Source organism: Zonotrichia leucophrys, chromosome 4, assembly GCF_028769735.1.
Source record: "Zonotrichia leucophrys gambelii isolate GWCS_2022_RI chromosome 4, RI_Zleu_2.0, whole genome shotgun sequence".
NCBI lineage: Eukaryota > Metazoa > Chordata > Aves > Passeriformes > Passerellidae > Zonotrichia > Zonotrichia leucophrys.
This window is the reverse complement of record NC_088173.1, coordinates 40816007-40834347: the sequence shown is the minus strand read 5'-3', so window position 1 is coordinate 40834347 and position 18341 is coordinate 40816007. Positions and strand designations below refer to the sequence as shown.

Genomic DNA, 18341 nt, shown 5'->3' with positions numbered 1-18341 from the left:
GTATGTCACCATGCTCCACACCAATTTGTCTTTTCTTCCTACTGATGCTTTCATATTTTCTACTACCTTGCTTCTTACAGCTCCTTACACCTTGCCAAGTGAGAGCATAAATTGAAATGTCCTCTTCTCACTCCCATTTCTCCTACTACAAAGACTTGATAGCTGATGAGGCCTTGGCTGAAGGTCTTGTAATTAACTTGTTAACTTCTGTTGGCAGAGACTGACAGGTTTTGTTTCTGTCCTGTGCATTGATTGCTCTGAACTGTGGCTGTGAGGTGCTGTTGTCATGTAAATAAATCATCCTATTTTTAAAATTACTGTTTAGATAGGCACTCAAGAATAGATGGTGAATCTGTACTGCTGTGCCAACACCTCGCCAAAGGTGTGAGAAAGAAAAAACAGCATTTCAATCAACTGCATTATTATTGGTGTTTGGAATATACAATATGCTGAACTGGTATTTTTTGCTGTGCTTTCTTCTTCCTCAGAAAACTGTGGACTGCATGACTACAATGTCAGTGCCTTCCACACTTGTTAAATGTCTGTATCTGTTTTTTGACCTTCCACACGTGCCTGAGGTAGTTGGAGGAGCACAGAATGAACTACCTCTCGCAGAGCGCCGAGCGCTACTACAGAAAGTCTTTGTACAGGTAAGAAAGGTAAAATAGGTCAGGGAATTTGCAGGAGGAATGTAAATACTCCATGTGAACAAAGTCTAGGAACTTTTTACTTCAGCCAGGTTTTATTCTTCCTTGATTCTTAAAAAACTGATAGCTAAGACAGAGGTGAATTTTCCTGCAAGCACAGTTGAGGTTAAATTCCCACTCCTCCTCTAGTTTTTGTCATTGACAAATACCTCCTGCACAGAAATCTCTGCAGCTTTTCTGCACAGATACTTAAAAGGAGCAACATGTGAATTACTATTCTGTTTTCATTTATTGGTCCTAGTACTTGTTATCTTTGGCTGTTACTGATTGAAATAGATATAGTAAAAAAGTATTGATAATAAAGTGGTGCTCTCAAATGAACTGACTGGAATTAGTGAGGTTTCAGACCTCCCCATCCAGTTGCAGACAGCCTCTCTCCTGAGCCTGAGATTTTCCTGCATGAGATGCAAAAAATCAGACATTTCAAAACATGCAGAAAAGGGAGTGTGATGTAGTAGCTTCACCTACACAGCTGCATTTTGTCTTGGTTTTAGTAATTAGGAAATTCAGACCAGGTGCCAGTTATTCAGGTATGTTTGCAGTTCTGCTGTAGCATTTCTTGACAAACTTAGTTTGACCAAGATGTTATGGTTGCTGCTCTGCCAACAACCCATCAATAGCCTTCTTCCTGCATTAGGAAGGAATACAGCAGTTTGCCTCACAAGGCTTCTCCCTCAGTGCAGAATTTAAACCTGCAAGTTAGGCAACTGGCAGATTCTCCAAGAATGGAATATTCTGGTATCCATCCAAATATGCTGTGTCAGCCTAAGAGATTTAAATTCTGCTTGCAGTCTTCTGGTAAGCATTTTAAACGGAACTGGGACTTGAAATAACCATGTGTCACATGACCTTGTCTTGTGTTCAAAGTATAGAAACACACCTAGAGAAAACAGCAAATTACCTTTTTTAATGTGTTTCCTCAGTGGAAGAATGTTTCACCTTTTACTAAGTCTAGGCAAAATTTTCAGTGATAAAGGTATTAATGCTAGTTGTTTAATGACTTCGCATTTCAGATCCTAGTAAAGTTGTGCAGTTTTGTGTCCCCGGCGGAAGAGCTGGCTCAGAAGGATGATCTCCAGCTTCTGTTCAGTGCAATAACCTCATGGTGCCCTCCCTATAACCTGCCTTGGAGGAAGAGTGCAGGAGAAGTACTAATGACCATATCTCGTCATGGCCTTAGTGTCAATGTAGTGAAGTACATCCATGGTATGTGCCTTTCTTTAATATTATTTATTGGGATTTTTTCCTGCTCTTCTTTCAGAGTTTTCTTATTTGGGAAATAGCCATGAAAATAATAGGGCTTCTAGGCTTTTAGTTTGGGCATGTACTTATTTACATACAGATAACATTTCTAAGCTGTTGTGTAGTGAGAGAGCTGAGTCTCTCATTTACATTTCAGTTTAATCTGGAAGGATCATTTCCTCTTATGTTTTTCTGTAGTGTTTATGATAACCAAAAGGAAAGGCTTTCAGTAACTTCAGTAACTGCCTGTATTGAGAAATATTTGCTGTGAAGATGCATTAATTCTTAGCAGGCAGCTGTCTTCCCCCTCTGTGGTCCAGCCCAGCTTTCCCAACCCAAGGATGTTGTTTCTAGGGCCTGGCCCATGGAGGCTTTTCTCTTGGCTGAGAACCATACCTGTGCTGGATGGGTTTGTAGCCCTTATGTTTTCCCTGGTCTGTCACTAGCTGGATTGCTGACACTTCAGTCAGCCTGAATTTCTTCTGCCAGGCCCTCGTCTTCCCCACCTTGCTTTACAGATTGAAGATTTTGTGCATGCTGAAGGCCGAGTTAAGTTATCTCATGGGCTTAATCCAGCCTGTAAGTCACTTAATGAGTGAAGCATCCAGAATCATTCCAGTTTGTCTCCTGTCCATTTTTAAGACAAGTAGATCCTGGATGTTGCTGGCATGGAAACTGTACAGGGACATTTGTGTAGCTGGTTACAGATTTTGGTAGCTAATGAAAGTAGTACTTTAGTCATCATCTATCTTTGCAAGGAGCTGGTAAAGAGGGAAGTGCCAAGCTGGTTGACAACAACTTGCAGATGAAAACCAGTGTTGGAGAGGATATTAGGTACCTGGAAGCAGCTTTGCATACAAATTATTCTTTTTGCACTAATTGAAAACCATATGAGCGTTTAGGTATGCAGGACTTGAGGTAAGAAATCTGATAAAATATGTTTCTAATATTATATTTAAGGCCTTTAGCCTGAGGGGCAACATAGGAAGCATTTGTAGTTTTTAATTGGACTGACTTGGAGTAAACTAACATCCTTACACATTTTAGCAGTGTACACCTGCTGGAAAAGAAGAAACCCCCAATTGTGGGTTGCTCACACCCTGAGAAGCAAGTAGCTACAAAGCTCTATATTGATGGTTTATTGAATACATCACCCTGCTCTCACATATTTCAGAGAAAATTTCAGTCTGCTTTTTTTTTTCTTCTGCTAGCAGCGTGTTTCCAATTCCAGTCAAAAAGATGTGAATGTACAGTGTCACTCAAAGCACAGCATTGTCACCAGTTGAGTGTTTTTAGGACTTAAAAGGTGATAGGCTTCTGGTGGGCTTTTGATGAGTGTAGAAGGTGTATGTGTATGTGTGAAGCTGTTATTAAGTGCAATGAAGAAAGTAACTGGAGTTCTGACTGTCATTTGGTGTGTTACAGTTGCTACCATTATTGCTTCTCTATGGGCTTGATCCATAGAGGAGGGAAGCTGGCATGTGAAAAGATACTCTAGGTTCTTTAAAAAGTGAAATGGAGTTTTAGAAAGAAAAGCAGTCAGCATTGCCTCTTTCTTTTTGATTAAAAAAGTGAACCTGACTTAAGAGATAACAACATTTGTCACAAGACTCAACTTATATTCAGGAAAAATTGAAGATATTTCATCATATGCAAAGGAGCATCCTTTCATGCTCTCATGCTCTGATTTAACCTCTGGAAAATTATGTTATCAGTCTAGCTAGAAAGATTTGTGCTTGTGTTGTGCATGCCGCAAAGTTAAAATAGCAAATAATTGAAAGGAGCATCTTTAAAACAGAGTGCAACTTAAAATCTCACTATAGGTTTGAGGAAACTTTGTTACTGACCTATTGAACTGATGGAATATGGAATTTATGCAGGGCAAGGCAACTATGTCTCTTGGATGCCAGCCAGAGAAGGAATAAGATGACATGGTGTAAAGGTTTATATGTATGGATTTAATAACACTTCAAGTCAGTGCTTTGTATAACTTTGTGTTTTAAAAGAAAAAATATGGTTTAGAATTACTTACAGTTGCCATATTTGTCTTTTTATTTTGTTGAGTTATCTGGTCAGACTTTTTAGGTAAAAATTAGTATTTATCTACACAGTTTCCTCCTTACAAGAGTAAAGGTTGTAAAAGGGAGGAAGAGGTTGGCAAGAAGAGGTTAGGGTTCTGATCCAAAGCCATTTGAGAATCCTTCTCATCCTCAAGTAGTATTGAGTGTTCTGTGACAAGAGATACTTGAATAAGTTACTTTACTGCTGTGTTTTGTGTGTTGGTTATGCTTCTTGCTGTCAGTAATGTCAGTAAAATCCTAAATTTCTCCACTGCAATTCTTTTCAGAAAAGGAATGTTTGTCCACGTGTGTCCAGAACATGCAGCAGTCTGATGACCTTTCTCCCCTAGAAATAGTTGAGATGTTTGCTGGACTTTCTTGTTTTCTCAAAGACTCCAGTGATGTATCCCAAACGTTGTTGGATGATTTTAGGATATGGCAAGGATACAACTTCCTCTGTGACCTTCTCCTCAGGTAGGCAAAAGTGCTTGAAGAAATGCAGACAGATCACTGAGAATTTTTCAAAAAAAGTTTTCTTAATAAAGAGTAGATGAATAGGTTTAAACAATAAGTGATTATAGATCATTATGGGATGAAGATATTAAGACCAAAACATTGAATTCTGTGTTTTTCTCCATTTATTAAACTACATTGTTGAACTTCTTGTTCTTTAGTACTGGTTTATTACTGTTTCTTGCTTTGGAAAGATAGTTGCTTAAAAAAACTGGTACGAAATTTTTAGAGAGAATCCAGAACATAAAATTTTGGCTGCAGCTAGTGATTTTTGAGTGGTTGGAGTTTGTTTTGTTTTGCCTAAGGGAGGGGTTTAGTAGTGGGCTTGGCTGTGTTGGGCTAACAGCTGGACTCAATGATCTTCAAGGTATTTTCCAACCTAAATAACTCTATAATTATTGTCTTATCATGCTATCGTAATGAAAAAGCCCATATGTAAATGTGGTGAATCCTATGAGGGAACAGGTGTTTTTTTCCTAATTAAAAGTACTTCTAAGCTGCTAATGCATTAAAAAAATATGGTAATGAAAATGCCTGCCCAAAAAACCTTTGGTATATGATATATCCATGATCTCTTTTTCTTTTCCATGAAAGAAACTTCTTTAATTTTCTGACTGAGAAAGAAAATAGTGTCTATTGCTTTATTTGTGTAAAATCTGTGGGCAGTCTATGTTGTTTTGTTTGAATATGAAGCTGTGAAGAAGAATGCTTAGCTGTTGCTATTGTAATATATATATATATTTTACAAATCCAAGGTACATACTGGGTAACTATAAGTGTACACCTTAGGAAGTATCAAAGATGTCAAAGATGCTTAAGACATTATTGCTGAGAAATGCCAATGTTGTTATCTCCCTGGTTTTGGTGTTAGTATGCTGAGTATGTTAGTATTTGACCTAAATTTTCCACTACATTGTATACTTCTTAGGGGGATTTTTGTTTGTTTTAAATGGATACCAGACATAGACATGGCATTTGATATTTTTAATCACACTTGAAATTACTCGTAAGTTACCTTTGGTGCCACAAAAGCTAAAGCACCTGTTAAGGAATTGTTATTTTTCTTGTTCTATAAGTGGAGTTTTGGAGTATGTTATATTCACTAACGCATTAATTCAAAGTAGTGTAATTCAAATGCAATTGTTTTCCAGAAACTGTCAGCCAGAGTTTAGGGGGAATATGAGGGGAACATGCTGTCATGTTACATGTTGAGGTACTAAAGTGATTCTCTGTAGATCGAGTGTTTTAAACAAATTCTCCCCTAAGCTTGCATATCCTTAGATCAAAGAATGGGGGATCCCTGCCAAATGTATAAGAAGCCTAGGGATTTGATTGTCTCATTGAAAAAGGAGGACACCTGGGATCATCAGGTGACATCAGTAAAGGTTAATAGCATAGGAATGTGTTATCCTCATTTCTTCCTGAGGGGGTTTTCTAGAAGAAAATAGACCTTTCAAAAACAGGAATGATCTTGAATGAGCCCATGCACTGGTCAGTGATGGACCAGAGTGATGTATTCTCCCTGTTTTGGCTCCAACCTGCCCACAGAGACTTGTTCACTATGGGGCACTTTTATGATGATAGCTGTAATGTGAGAGTATGAAATCTGGACACTGGGTCTCTGGCTGCAAAGAAGAAAAGCTTTGGAGCTGGAAAAGCAGAAGGATGTGTGAAGAAGGTGGCTCAGTAAGAAATTGCAGAAGATCTGTGAAGGCAGGAGGAGCACTTTGGTAATTTCATCTGGATGATGTGAAATGGCAGATCATGTGGAGGATTAGTAGAATGATAATAGGTGAGCTCTGTGCTTCTGTAGTGACTGTTTGCAGGAGGTTCTTGTTTGAAGGAGGTTCCTTCCTCAGCCACATCTGGCTGAGAAGAAGATGGAGGATGCGGAATGAGCTGCTTGTAAAGGGCTCCCACAATCATTTGTCAGCAAGAAGCAAAACAGAGCTTGCACTGCCTGAGTCTATAGAAGAATGTGGACCCCAGTTTACAGTTAGTAAATAATTAAACGTGGTTTTATTTGTGGTGAAGTAGCAGGAAAATGAGGATGGTGTTAGGATTTCGAGTCAGTTTTTAGGGTTTGGTCTGATGGTGTGTTCCTGTCAGTAAATGGTTGGAATGGGATGTTAGCATTTCCATTCTCTTGTGTTCAAAGGCGGTAGAGTTTGTAGTTCTAGTGAGCATGCTTCATCCGGTGCTTGTGAGTGCTATCCTTTACCAAGATACCTTTTCATTAGCACAAAATATTCACTCTCAAAGTGGCAGATGTAGTCTAGCAAGTTAATTACAGATCTGTGTAATTACACACTATCCTATACTTTCCTGTACAGTATCTTCATGTCTGTGAGAGGATTCTTAATGTAATTTTTCATGTCTCTCTGCTGACTGTTGAGTTCAAGAAGAGATTTATGAGGTAAATCCCTATGGCAAATAACTGTTTGCTCTTTTAAGTCCCATGTTTGAATAATCTAATGGTATGACATATGGACATGGAAAATACTGCAGGAATCAGACAGTAATATTAATCTCTAAACTGATAGAGTAAACCAGACCTTACTGAAGTGATTTGAGTTCAGATAAACTAGTGCTGCTAACTTGATCCTATTGTATTTTCTTTAGGTTAGAACAGGCAAAAGAAGCTGAATCTAAGGATGCTTTGAAGGACTTAGTTAATTTGATAACTTCCTTAACAACATACGGTGTCAACGAATTAAAGCCAGCTGGTGTTACCACTGGAGTACCTTTCCTGCTACCTGGATTTGCAGTCCCACAGCCTGCAGGCAAAGGTGAGTCTGCTTCCTTTCTCTCTTTATTTCCTTTTTTTGTTGTTCTAAGTGCAAGTGACAAGATGCAGAGCCAGCTGTGTACTGGACAAACCCTTTGCAACTAAGTCTAAGTTCTTTACCTAAGATTCTGTATCAAATACTCAGTTATTTTGGTCTCAAATATTTTATTTTGGGGTTGGTACCCAAAGAAGAAAGCTTAGGGCTTTTGTCTTTGAGGACAGGTCCAGCCTCTTCACTGCAGAGCTTGCAGAGCTGACAGTTTTCTATGTGGAGATTTGAAGAGATTATTTTATTGGAGAGCTGCACTGATTTGATTTATAGTGTTTTAAGCTGCTCTCTTACTAAATTGATATGAAAGGCTGATGTGCTGGCTTGATTTTTTTTGTTTTTGTTTTTTTTTGTTTGTTTGTTTTTTGTTTTTTTGTTTGTTTGTTGGGATTTTTTTTTTAATTGTTAAATCCTTCTCCACTTTGCTTTCTCTTAGCTTTTGTCAGCTCAGGCAGGTGTTACTTTTAAGCTGAAATCTGTTATTTCATCACCACTGCAGTCAGTGATAAAATCTGTGATGTGTTTGAAACCAGTCAATTACAATTTGGAGATGAGGTTGAGGAAGTCTTGAGGGAGAAAGGGTTGTGTAAAAATAAACTTAGGTTTCATATCCTGTTCATAAATTTAAAATTCAGGTTAGTCTTGTATGTAACTAAGGAGTTTGGAATTTAATAGTAACTGTGGAGCTACTTTGAACTTTTATGAGATATACCACTGCACAAGAAAAGTTTATTCTAGGATTCCATTTACAGATTTATAGACTAATGAATATACATCCTGGGTTCCTTGGACAGTGACTTCCTTTCTCTGGTATGGAGAGAGTTCATTGTTCTTAGGAATTGTTTTTCTTTTGCACTAAATAGAGAAATAAGGTGAACACTCAAGAGTTTAGTTTCTTCATGTTTTGATAACAATATAATTTTTTTTAGGTTAATCAGCTTTTCTGATACAATATTATGAGAGAACCATGGTCTGTTGCAATCTGCAAAAGAGTTCTTGAACTTTGTGGTGTTTGTCAGGACATCTCTGTTCCTTTTACTTGCTTTCCATAATGTTGGGAAATTGTCTTTTATGAAGACTGTGTCTTCTCAATTTACTAATTTCTCAGTTATTTCCATTTAAATCATTTTAGTTCTTGAACTCTGAAAAGCTGGTTAGAATTTGGTTTTTTCAGGGGTCCTCCTAATAATCAAAAATATTTTTTTAATCTACTTGATTGCCTGGAACAATTGTTAATACTTAGTTAGAATGTTAATAGTTGTATCTGAAACTGTTATGTTCCTGTCACATTTAAGAAGCTCTAAATCCCCTCATTTGATCATTTTCATAATAAAGAAAGCATGCAAATAAGGCCTTTTAGGAACAACTGTGTTATAATGTAATTAATATTCTTCCAGATGTGAAATTGTTCCAATGTTATTTTACTAGGGAGTTTTCTCTTGCCTTCTGGAGAAATACTGAAATGGAAGGTGGGGAGACTAGGCATGAAGATAATTGAATTTACTGTTCAGTTGGACAACTTAGTTTACAAAAATGAAGAGAGTAGTGTGCCATAGAGAATACATAATAAATAAGAATTTTTTGTTTATGGAAGGGTTTTCAAATTAGGTTAAAAGTTTGCATATACCTTTATTGGAAAAAAAAATTATTGTTAAAACATTCCAAATGCTTTGTTTAGATTGTCTTTAAAGTTCTCACTCTTGATTGTGTATTTTGTTGGTTATGTTTTACCTTTAGTTGTTTTCTGTATCGTGGGATCTGTCCACTGTGTCTTGTACTATTCCTACAGAAGTTTAAAAAGTTGAATTTAAGGCATCTTTTGAGTAGAATAAGAATAATATTTGCCCATAGAAAATTTTGGGGCACACTCATAAATTATGCATTCTTTAGCTAAGTGAATGAGATATCAATGAACTTGAAGGTACTTACAAGAAGAAATGTGACTGAGCTTTAAAGCTGTGAGATATTTGTGTGCTAATATTATAGCTACTTTATGCTTTACAACTCTTTCCCTCTGTTTTAATTCCTTAATTGTTAATAGTACTGGACCCTGCCATAGCTTTTTTTATTCCCAGCTGCAAGGGCTGTGTTCTGCATTACAGAACATAGAATGTATCACTGTTGCTATAATGTGTTCTCCTATGGTGTGGGTACATCCTGAGCAGGCTTTGTTTTGTCTCTAGGACTGTATCCCATGTACATTTTAACACTAAATCAGTGTACTTATCTATTTTAAAGAAATTATCTCTGATCAGCATCTTTAGCTGCTTACATAAGCTCTTACTACCAAATATATATTTAGATGCCATCTTAAAGAATAGTAGGTTGTGGAATTCACAGTGTAAGTGCATGTGCAGAGGCTTTTTTGAAATTAATTTTAATGATGTTTTTATTAAAAGTGACATCATACACTGTTATTTTATTCCTACTTATTAAAATGCATGGATCATTATTAATAAGTGTATTAATTGTTTATGATGATTAAGAATTTTTCTCTTTCCTTTTTCCTCCCATCCCACTTTATTTCCTGATTTAGGTCATAGTGTGAGGAATATTCAAGCATTTTCTGTCCTCCAGAATGCATTTTTGAGAGCAAAAACCAACTATCTAGCACAAATCATCCTTGATGCCATCACGAATATTTATATGGCGGACAGTGCCAACTACTTCATTTTGGAATCGCAGCACACATTGTCTCAGTTTGCAGAGAAAATTCCTAAACTTCCAGAAGTGCAGACCAAATACTTTGAGATGCTGGAATTGGTTGTCTTCAGCTTGAATTACATACCCTGTAAAGAACTGATCAGTGTGAGCATCCTTTTAAAATCCAGCACTTCTTTTCAGTGTAGCATCATTGCCATGAAGACACTCTTGAAGTTCACTCGTCATGATTACATCTTTAAGGATGTCTTCAGGGAAGTGGGGCTTCTGGAGGTGATGGTAAATCTTCTTCATAAATATGCAGCCCTTTTGAAAGATCCCACTCAGGCACTGAATGATCAAGGTAGTGTGTCCATTTCCATTTTTCTAATTCTTGTCTTTTTTTGGCTGGAAATAGTGGAGTCTTGCATTTAGGAGAAATGAGAGAGTCTGAACATGTACCTCAAGGCCTGAATTCTGCTGAGGATTGCTGTGCCATCTTAAAAGCTCATTGGAATTGCTTCTTTCAGTTTCTTGAGAGAAGCTCAAGGCTAACTTTAATGAATGATGCTGTATGAATGCAAAGTAGTACGAGTTCATATTTTCCTTTCTAAATGATTTTTTGATGTACTGGTTCAATATTTGTTACTTAATGTGAAAAAAGTATAGGGACAATGCATACCATCAGTGTTCTTCCTAACAAAAGGTACTTTGTAACTTCATGTTTAGCCCCAGATTTGAAAAAATACCATAGAGTGCATATCTGAGCTCTTAATAGGAGACTTTTTTATAAGCTGGGTCTACATTTTTGTAAGCATTAAAAAAAAAAAAAAAGAAGATGAGTTGTCTCCAGACTGGAGCTCAGATAAGCTCTAGCTACTAGGCCTCCAAGGCAGGCTCTGCCACGTGCCATAGGAACCTACATGCACAGACAGACAATTTTTTTTACATTATTCATTCAAATTGCAGTCAAGCTTGTGTGCATCAGTGACACTTAATTTTTAACCATAACTGCTGGATGTTTCACCTGGATTTAATTGTATGAAGCTTCATTAGTGAGTGATAGCTGTAGGTTAGTTGGAAACCTTTGTTCATTCAACTCCATTGGAAAACACATCAGTTCTTATGTTCCTGTAAATAAATGGATGTCATCTAATCAGAGTGCTACCTGGGTGCACATGTCCTTGTGTTGAGTTTTACTTTTTGTTAGAGTAAGTTAAAATAACCAAAACCCCACTGTTTTTCCTGGAGTGTTTCTCTGTGTGTACTATGCCAATTGCAGTGTTGGTCTGCCGCACCTGTTAAGCAATCAGTAAGTTTGCTGTAATTATGTGAGTGCAGTTTTGTGGGCTTTGTGCGGAATTTCTCTTTTCAGGTACTGAAAACTGAACAAGAGCAGATGCAGTTAATCTTCAACTGGTGTCATTTGTGGCTCGAAGAAACAATAGCTGCAATGTCAGGCACTCACAGTGGAGCTCACAGTGCTTTAAAACCTCAGTTTAAATTACTGTCTTTATAAAATTAACTTTTTGTATGATTCATAGTTAAGCTTTCCCAGGAATGCATGTGTAGACTAAATCACAGCTTGCTTTGGAAAATGGTGGGGCTGCATGCTCTCTGGGGAAGCAAAGAAAGTAAAAGTGTTGGTGGAAAGTATTGAGAAACATCTTTGAAAAGAGTGATATTTTCTATGACTTTAGCTTCTGAAATTTTTTTGTAGTGGATTCAAGAAACAGTTCATTTGAGGACCAAAAGCAGCTGGCTTTATTGGTTATGGAGACCCTGACAGTACTATTACAAGGATCAAACACAAATGCAGGTGAGTGAAGAGATTGTTGTCAAGATACGTATAAAGAAAATCATGTCTTGACTTTCTATCTTCAGGCCAGTATTCAACTACACTGAAATACACGTTCTCTCTGGCCAAGTTTTCCTAGCAAAGAGAATAGACAGCATAGCCTAGAGTGCATAAAATAAGGAGAACAAGATAGTGTTTAACTTAAATTTCTTTCGTATTGTTTACTTGAAGGCAAACACCAGACCCCATCACTCTTCAACAGGTACATAATAATTCATGGTAGTGCTAAGACTATTTGGATATTCCAAAATTTAAGCACATAATTAGAAATGTAGTTCAGTGTTCACAGTGTCATGTCAACTTAATGTAATGCCTGTACTTTCAGTTAAAGTTGTTTTTTCATGTATATTAAAGAGTTATTCCCAGTCAGTATGTACACACAGGGCTGTTACAATTGCCGTTTTGTAAATGTAAGGCAGTTTTGTATTATAATTCATTAACCAAGACTTAGTGATTTTGACACTGTGGTAGCATCCACCTGCCTTGCAATAAACCCTTGACTGCTGTTAGATGGCATTCCTGACCTCACCTAGGAAGCATCAATCAGCCATCAGGACCTCCTTGCTGCTTCTCAGGACTGATTTCATATCTGAAGATCCACTGGAGAAACAACAGCGGGAGTGTAAAAGACATCAGCACTTTGGGATGATGCCACAGATGATGTTTCTGAGGAATCTTGGAGAGTTCAAGGGCCTCATTTCATCAGTAGCTCTCCCAGTTCTGGAGCAGGACAGAGCATACAGGAGGAGCTGAGAAACTATTTCTCAAAAAGTTTGGCCGCTGATGTGAGTGCAGTGGTGCTGTATCCAGAGACCAGCAGAGGTTATAGGTCATCACAGAAGCATAAGTAGGCACAGCCTTGCAGTGATTCATACCACACTCAGTGCTTGGTGTCTGATCTTAAACCAGTCTCTGATAAGCTTTCCAGAGTATTGCAGAACTGCCAACTACATTTCAACAAGAAATTTGGATGTCAGACCCACACAGGTTTGCTGGATAGTTGAAAACCTACACGAAGAGTGGGAGAAACATAAAATGTTATCCCAGTCTCTATGAAAACCAGAAAGGAGATGGGCTTTACTTGTGAAGGAGTGCAACAAGCTCATCTGTCTCAAGGTCTGAGGTCTCTCCTTTTGCACTGAATCCATCTCTGATCCAAAGGACATCAGAGAAAGCAGGAGGCAGGAAATGGATAGTGGTATTCATGTCTGTGTGTTTATATATATGTATATATATATGTTAGAGGGAAACAACTTACCAACTTGCTAATCCTGAACTTGGTCATTTAAACTGCTCTTTGAGTTTATCATCACATGGAAAATTATCCCTTTTGATGCAGTAATGCAGCATTGATCCATTTCCCCAGTCAGTTTTCATCTTCAGTTACTAACATAAGAGCAATGCTCTAGGTGCTGACACTGTACTAAACACACATTATATATGCCATATATATACACTTTGGGGTTTGTAATGCTTTCAGAATCAATTTTCATATAATTTTTGGTTATTGCAGTAACCAGCAAACTTGAAAAACTTTGACTTATGCCTAATCTCTACAAGGATAGGTCTTGCCACAAAAAATCTGCAGAATCTTACAAATGATGTGGATAGACTGAACCACTTCTCAACCAGTCCTCATGTCCAGAAATATCCCAGTTATATTTTCAGTTAATATTGCATTTAGGTCATTACTAAATGTAAGTTAACACTACCCTAAACCAGAACAGCATATGGTCTTCACAAAACACGGAGGGTTTGGTACATTTTTATTTCATCCTTTGACCTCTAGCATGTAAAGAGTAACTGCTGTTGGAGAAACAGAATTATTGAGGAAATTCTTAGAGCTGACCTCCATCCTTGTACACAATGCCTTTAGTGAAAAAATTTTGTCAGAAGACATTGAAGTTCTGTTTTTGTTTGTGTTAGAGGAGGACAAATAGTAGTAAATCATTACACATCCATAGAGCTAAAACTCTGCCCTTCATTCTGTAGAAATGAAAATTAACACCTTTGGTGTTGTTTTGTTGTCATTATTTGCCACTGGTTATATTTTGCTTACTGTTGAAGTGCTTACTGTGCCACCTTGTTTCTGAGCAGGCATTTTCAGGGAGTTTGGTGGCGCCAGGTGCGTGCACAACATTGTGAAGTACCCGCAGTGCCGCCAGCACGCGCTGATGATCATCCAGCAGCTGGTGTTGTCCCCCAGTGGAGAGGATGACATGGGCACCCTGCTGGGGCTGATGCACTCGGCCCCACCTACAGAGCTGCAGCTCAAAACTGACATCCTGAGGGTAGGTAAAGGGTTCTTCTTCTGCACTCCTGCCCCTATGGTGTGGTTCCAAGAGACACAACACTGAGAAGGGCATTGGATTGGATGGATATTGTTTAGGTAGTATGTAGATTGTCTCTGGAGTTGAAATACATATATTTGATCCATGGTTTTATTTTTCCTTTCTACCATCTATATCCATGGTAGGCTTCAGAACTGGAGATGTAGGCTAGTGAATATGTTTTTAGCATCATCATATTTGTGGATAGAAAATGAGATTCTGCAGTTATGATAATTTTCCCTGGTGGGGTCTTACTGAGTTAAAAATAATGGGAATACATACAGAAGAAAAAGCAAGCAAGCAACATACATTTATTTTTCAGCTCTGGCTTGCATTTTCTGTGGCATCTTATTTTACCAACTTGTATCTATGAATGCTGAAATAATTATTATAAATGCAAATTGTAGTGATCATAGTAGAAGATAAAGCTGAAGAACTTGCTTAAGCAAAATAATGGAATAGTAAGAAAGTAAGGCTGGGAGTGGAGGAAGAAGCAAGAAACTCTTGTCTGTTTCCTGTTGTATTAAGTGTTTCATTTGCTAATCTAGACCCACAATTTCTCCTCAGAGTAGCTGATGTTATTTTTTTTTAAATTTAAAAATTTTTTTAAAATTTATAATTTTTTTTTTTTTAAATTTTAAAAATTTAATTTTTTAAAATTGACAAAACACTGATTTATTTTGGGGTAGAAAAGCTGAGGCAAATAGTAGAAAGCAAATGAGTCTTAAATAAGAGAGCTCAGACATCTGGGTTAACTTCTGTTCAAAGGAGCTGTAGTATTTCTCTGGCAGATGAACAGTTCCGTGTAATTCCAAAAGACACAAAAGAAAGATAGTAATAAAACTATTCATTTACTGTGTAATGTCTGTGAAGGTCTTCAGCAATTTTTGAGCATGTGTTATTTACCATACTTAGGAGGAAAGAATAGATACTGGAGTTCTCCAGAGGATTTAACAGAAAATCAGGATTTCTGTCTTTCCCTTGACCTGTTGTACTTGTCCTCCCTTGATGCTGTTCTCAGAAATTTTGGTTATGGAACTGACAGCCCAGAACAGTGTGGTGATGTGTCTCTTACTGTTTGTTCAAGTTTGTCAAGAAAGGAGATAGTGCCTTCAGAGGAATGACAGTCTTCCTATTTCACTACCCATCTTCTGAGTGCTTAAAAAAACAGCTTGATTCTGAAGAACTAAACTTTCAGTCATGGGAAATTCTCTTTGGCCTATTTTTCTGTATCAGTAGCATTTTTCTGTTGTTTATGATGCTTTCTGTAGGGAGACTTTTTCTTCTTTATTCACTCGTGGGTCAAACTTCCCATGACAGGTATCCTTTGCATATGTTTTTGACTGTATGGAGGGGCTTCTCCACCCCCTGATTTCACAGATAATGAGTATTATTCTTTAGTACCTAAGTTCATGTATTTTCTGCTGTTTATACCATGGCTTTGCATTTATTTGTTCAGCAAATAAGGTTTTATCCCCTTTCGTTTCTCTCTACGGCTTACTTTTGAGCAGAAACTCTTAAAATATAGTCTCAGTCTCAATTCAGAGATTTATAGAGGAAAGCTAAAAATAAGTGGGCATATTTGGCTGATTTTTACTGCCTGGATTTGCTAACTGAGTTGTTATATTTGAGTTCCATTGTGGATTCATAGCTGCCAGGTGCTTCCACATTGTTGATTTCTAGGAGACTGTTAGTATGCTCCAAGGTTTGGAATTCTCATTGCTGAAAGAAGTCATTTTCCTTCTCTTGTTTGAAATTGTTTGTGAAGTGGGATGGCAGAGAAGATTCCTTTCTAACAGAGATACTCTCCACCTAGTCACTAAGAGAATTACTTGGCAATTTTGGGTTCCATTCTGGGCTTGATCAGGTCTTTTTTGTTGGAAGGTAATTTCTTATTTCTAAATAAGGGTCAATGTTCTACTTTGCCCCCTATATTTTTATTTATTTTGTAAACTTTTGAGTTTCACAATTTTCATAGTAAAAGCTGACCTTCAGAGATTTCAGGCATTACCAAGTTCTGACAAGTTACACAAGGATTTTACTACCACAACAATGTTTTGTGAACAAAAATGTTCCTACCTTTTCCCAGGCTGTTTGTAATGCTGCTGCTGCTTGTTGTTGCTGTTGTTTCCCTGTTTTGATTGATTGTTTTGTCCACAGGCCCTACTCTTGGTGCTGAGAGAGAGTCACCGCACAAGAACTGTTTTTAGGAAAGTTGGTGGATTTGTGTACGTCACATCTTTACTTGTTGCCATGGAAAGATCTTTGTGCTCACCACCTAAGAATGGCTGGGAAAAAGTAAACCAGAACCAAGTGTTTGAACTGCTTCACACTGTGTTCTGCACATTGACTGCAGCAATGCGCTACGAGCCAGCCAACTCTCACTTCTTCAAGACAGAGATCCAGTATGAAAAACTGGCAGATGCTGTTCGATTACTTGGCTGCTTCTCAGACTTGAGGAAAATAAGTCCCTTGAATGTCTTCCCTTCAAATACACAACTGTTTCAAAGGCTTTTGGACGATGACCTAATATCCCTGGATTCTGTGTCACCTACTCTAAGACACTGCAGCAAACTTTTTATTTACCTCTACAAGGTAGCAACGGATTCTTTTGACAGGTATGACCTTTGCTTTTTTTCTCTTCCTTTTCTTTCATCTTCTCAGCCTGCCCCACACCAGTGTTCCCCAGAATACTTCTCTTCAGATACCTCCATTGCTTTTGTATTTCCATTTTAATCTACTTCTTTCTTCCTTCCCTCCACTGAGAGGAGGACAAGGTGTCAACATCTGACCAAATACTGACTTAACTTGCTGGTGTTCTCCAGGGTGTACAGCATTCTCTCTGATGTTGGATGTTTTTATCGTGGCAGCAGTTAATATAGAGATATCTGTTCATGGTTATATTTGATGTGTTGAAGCAGCCTGTTGATTGATAGGCTGACAGGTTGCATTATCATTAGAAAAACTATATTTTTATGCTTTTACTGAGTGAAATGAAAATTGGGTTGTTGAATGTCATACCTTAACTTCTTGTTTCATTTGATATGGAACTTTAAAGTAAATGATTAAAGAATACCATGATTAATTTAAAAACATAGGATCATTTAGGTTGAAAAATACTCTTAAGATCAGGTCTAACTGTAAATTTGGCACTACTAATCAATCAGTAAACATGTCCTTCAGTGCCACATCTACACATCTTTTAAAGACCCCTAGGGATGATGACTCAACTCCATCCAAGGGCAGCCTGTTCCAATGCTTGATAACCCTTTTGGTGAATTTTTTTTTCCAAATATCAAATCTAAGCTTCCCCTGGTTCAACTTGAGGTCATTTCCTCTTGCTTTTGGCTAGTTATTTGGGAGAAGTGGACACTCTACTGCTACGACCATCTCTCAAGTAGTATTAGAGACTGATAAGGCTCTCCTTGTGCCTCTTTTTCTCCTTGCTAGCACATAAGATGAACATCTTGTTTTACATGGATTTGTTTGTTCTTTAAAGTTCTAGGTAGTCTATTAATTCTTGGTTTTTTAAATTTAACTGGGAGGCACTCCCAGAGTGAAACAACTTGAATTTAAATTGTAATGAGACTCAAAATGAACAGAAATGTGTTTTAAAAATGACAACAAGACTTTGTGAAGTATGTATTGAAGACTGACTTGTCTTAAAGTAGGTTTTGCCACAATTTAAGGTACAAAACATGAAACACAGACCTAACCTTTGTATCTGGGACCTTTAAGCTATTTATACCCCTGCCTTTGAATGTATGTGACCCTGTTATAATAAGATGGGTCATCTTGCCCCCAAAGCAAGAGATCTTAGCGCTTTTCTTTAATGAAAATTTTAGCAACTAACAAACCAACAAAAAAACCACCCTAACACACACTCACACTCTGACACATTCACCAAAAAGCCAATTTCAGAAATCAGTTTAATTAATCTCATTTTGAAGTGTTATTAAAGCATTCAGGTAGCAGGAGGACAGTTTGTATTAAGAGTGTGTTACTCATACTGTAGAAGTTGACACTGGCCAACAGTAGATAATGAGGAAACAATGGGGTAAGTAAATCACATAGTGATGTTGCATAAGATCATAAGATACCTCACTAAGTTCCCTTTCTTTTTTTGGCTGTTATTTTCAGTGATTTTTTCTTCT

The 18341-nt window shown here is 37.5% G+C and overlaps 1 protein-coding gene across 8 annotated transcripts in view; it reads left to right on the top strand.

Moving 5' to 3' along the window:
- Nucleotides 1–18341, top strand: part of WDFY3 (WD repeat and FYVE domain containing 3) — a 153055-nt gene that overhangs the window by 66381 nt on the left and 68333 nt on the right. For all 8 annotated transcript variants that reach the window (XM_064711261.1, XM_064711260.1, XM_064711262.1 and 5 more), the window contains 8 exons: nucleotides 489–650; nucleotides 1721–1913; nucleotides 4297–4483; nucleotides 7145–7311; nucleotides 9896–10363; nucleotides 11720–11818; nucleotides 13955–14148; nucleotides 16348–16805. In XM_064711261.1, coding sequence (XP_064567331.1) covers nucleotides 489–650; nucleotides 1721–1913; nucleotides 4297–4483; nucleotides 7145–7311; nucleotides 9896–10363; nucleotides 11720–11818; nucleotides 13955–14148; nucleotides 16348–16805 — 1928 coding nt within the window. The remainder of the gene's footprint in view (nucleotides 1–488; nucleotides 651–1720; nucleotides 1914–4296; nucleotides 4484–7144; nucleotides 7312–9895; nucleotides 10364–11719; nucleotides 11819–13954; nucleotides 14149–16347; nucleotides 16806–18341) is intronic.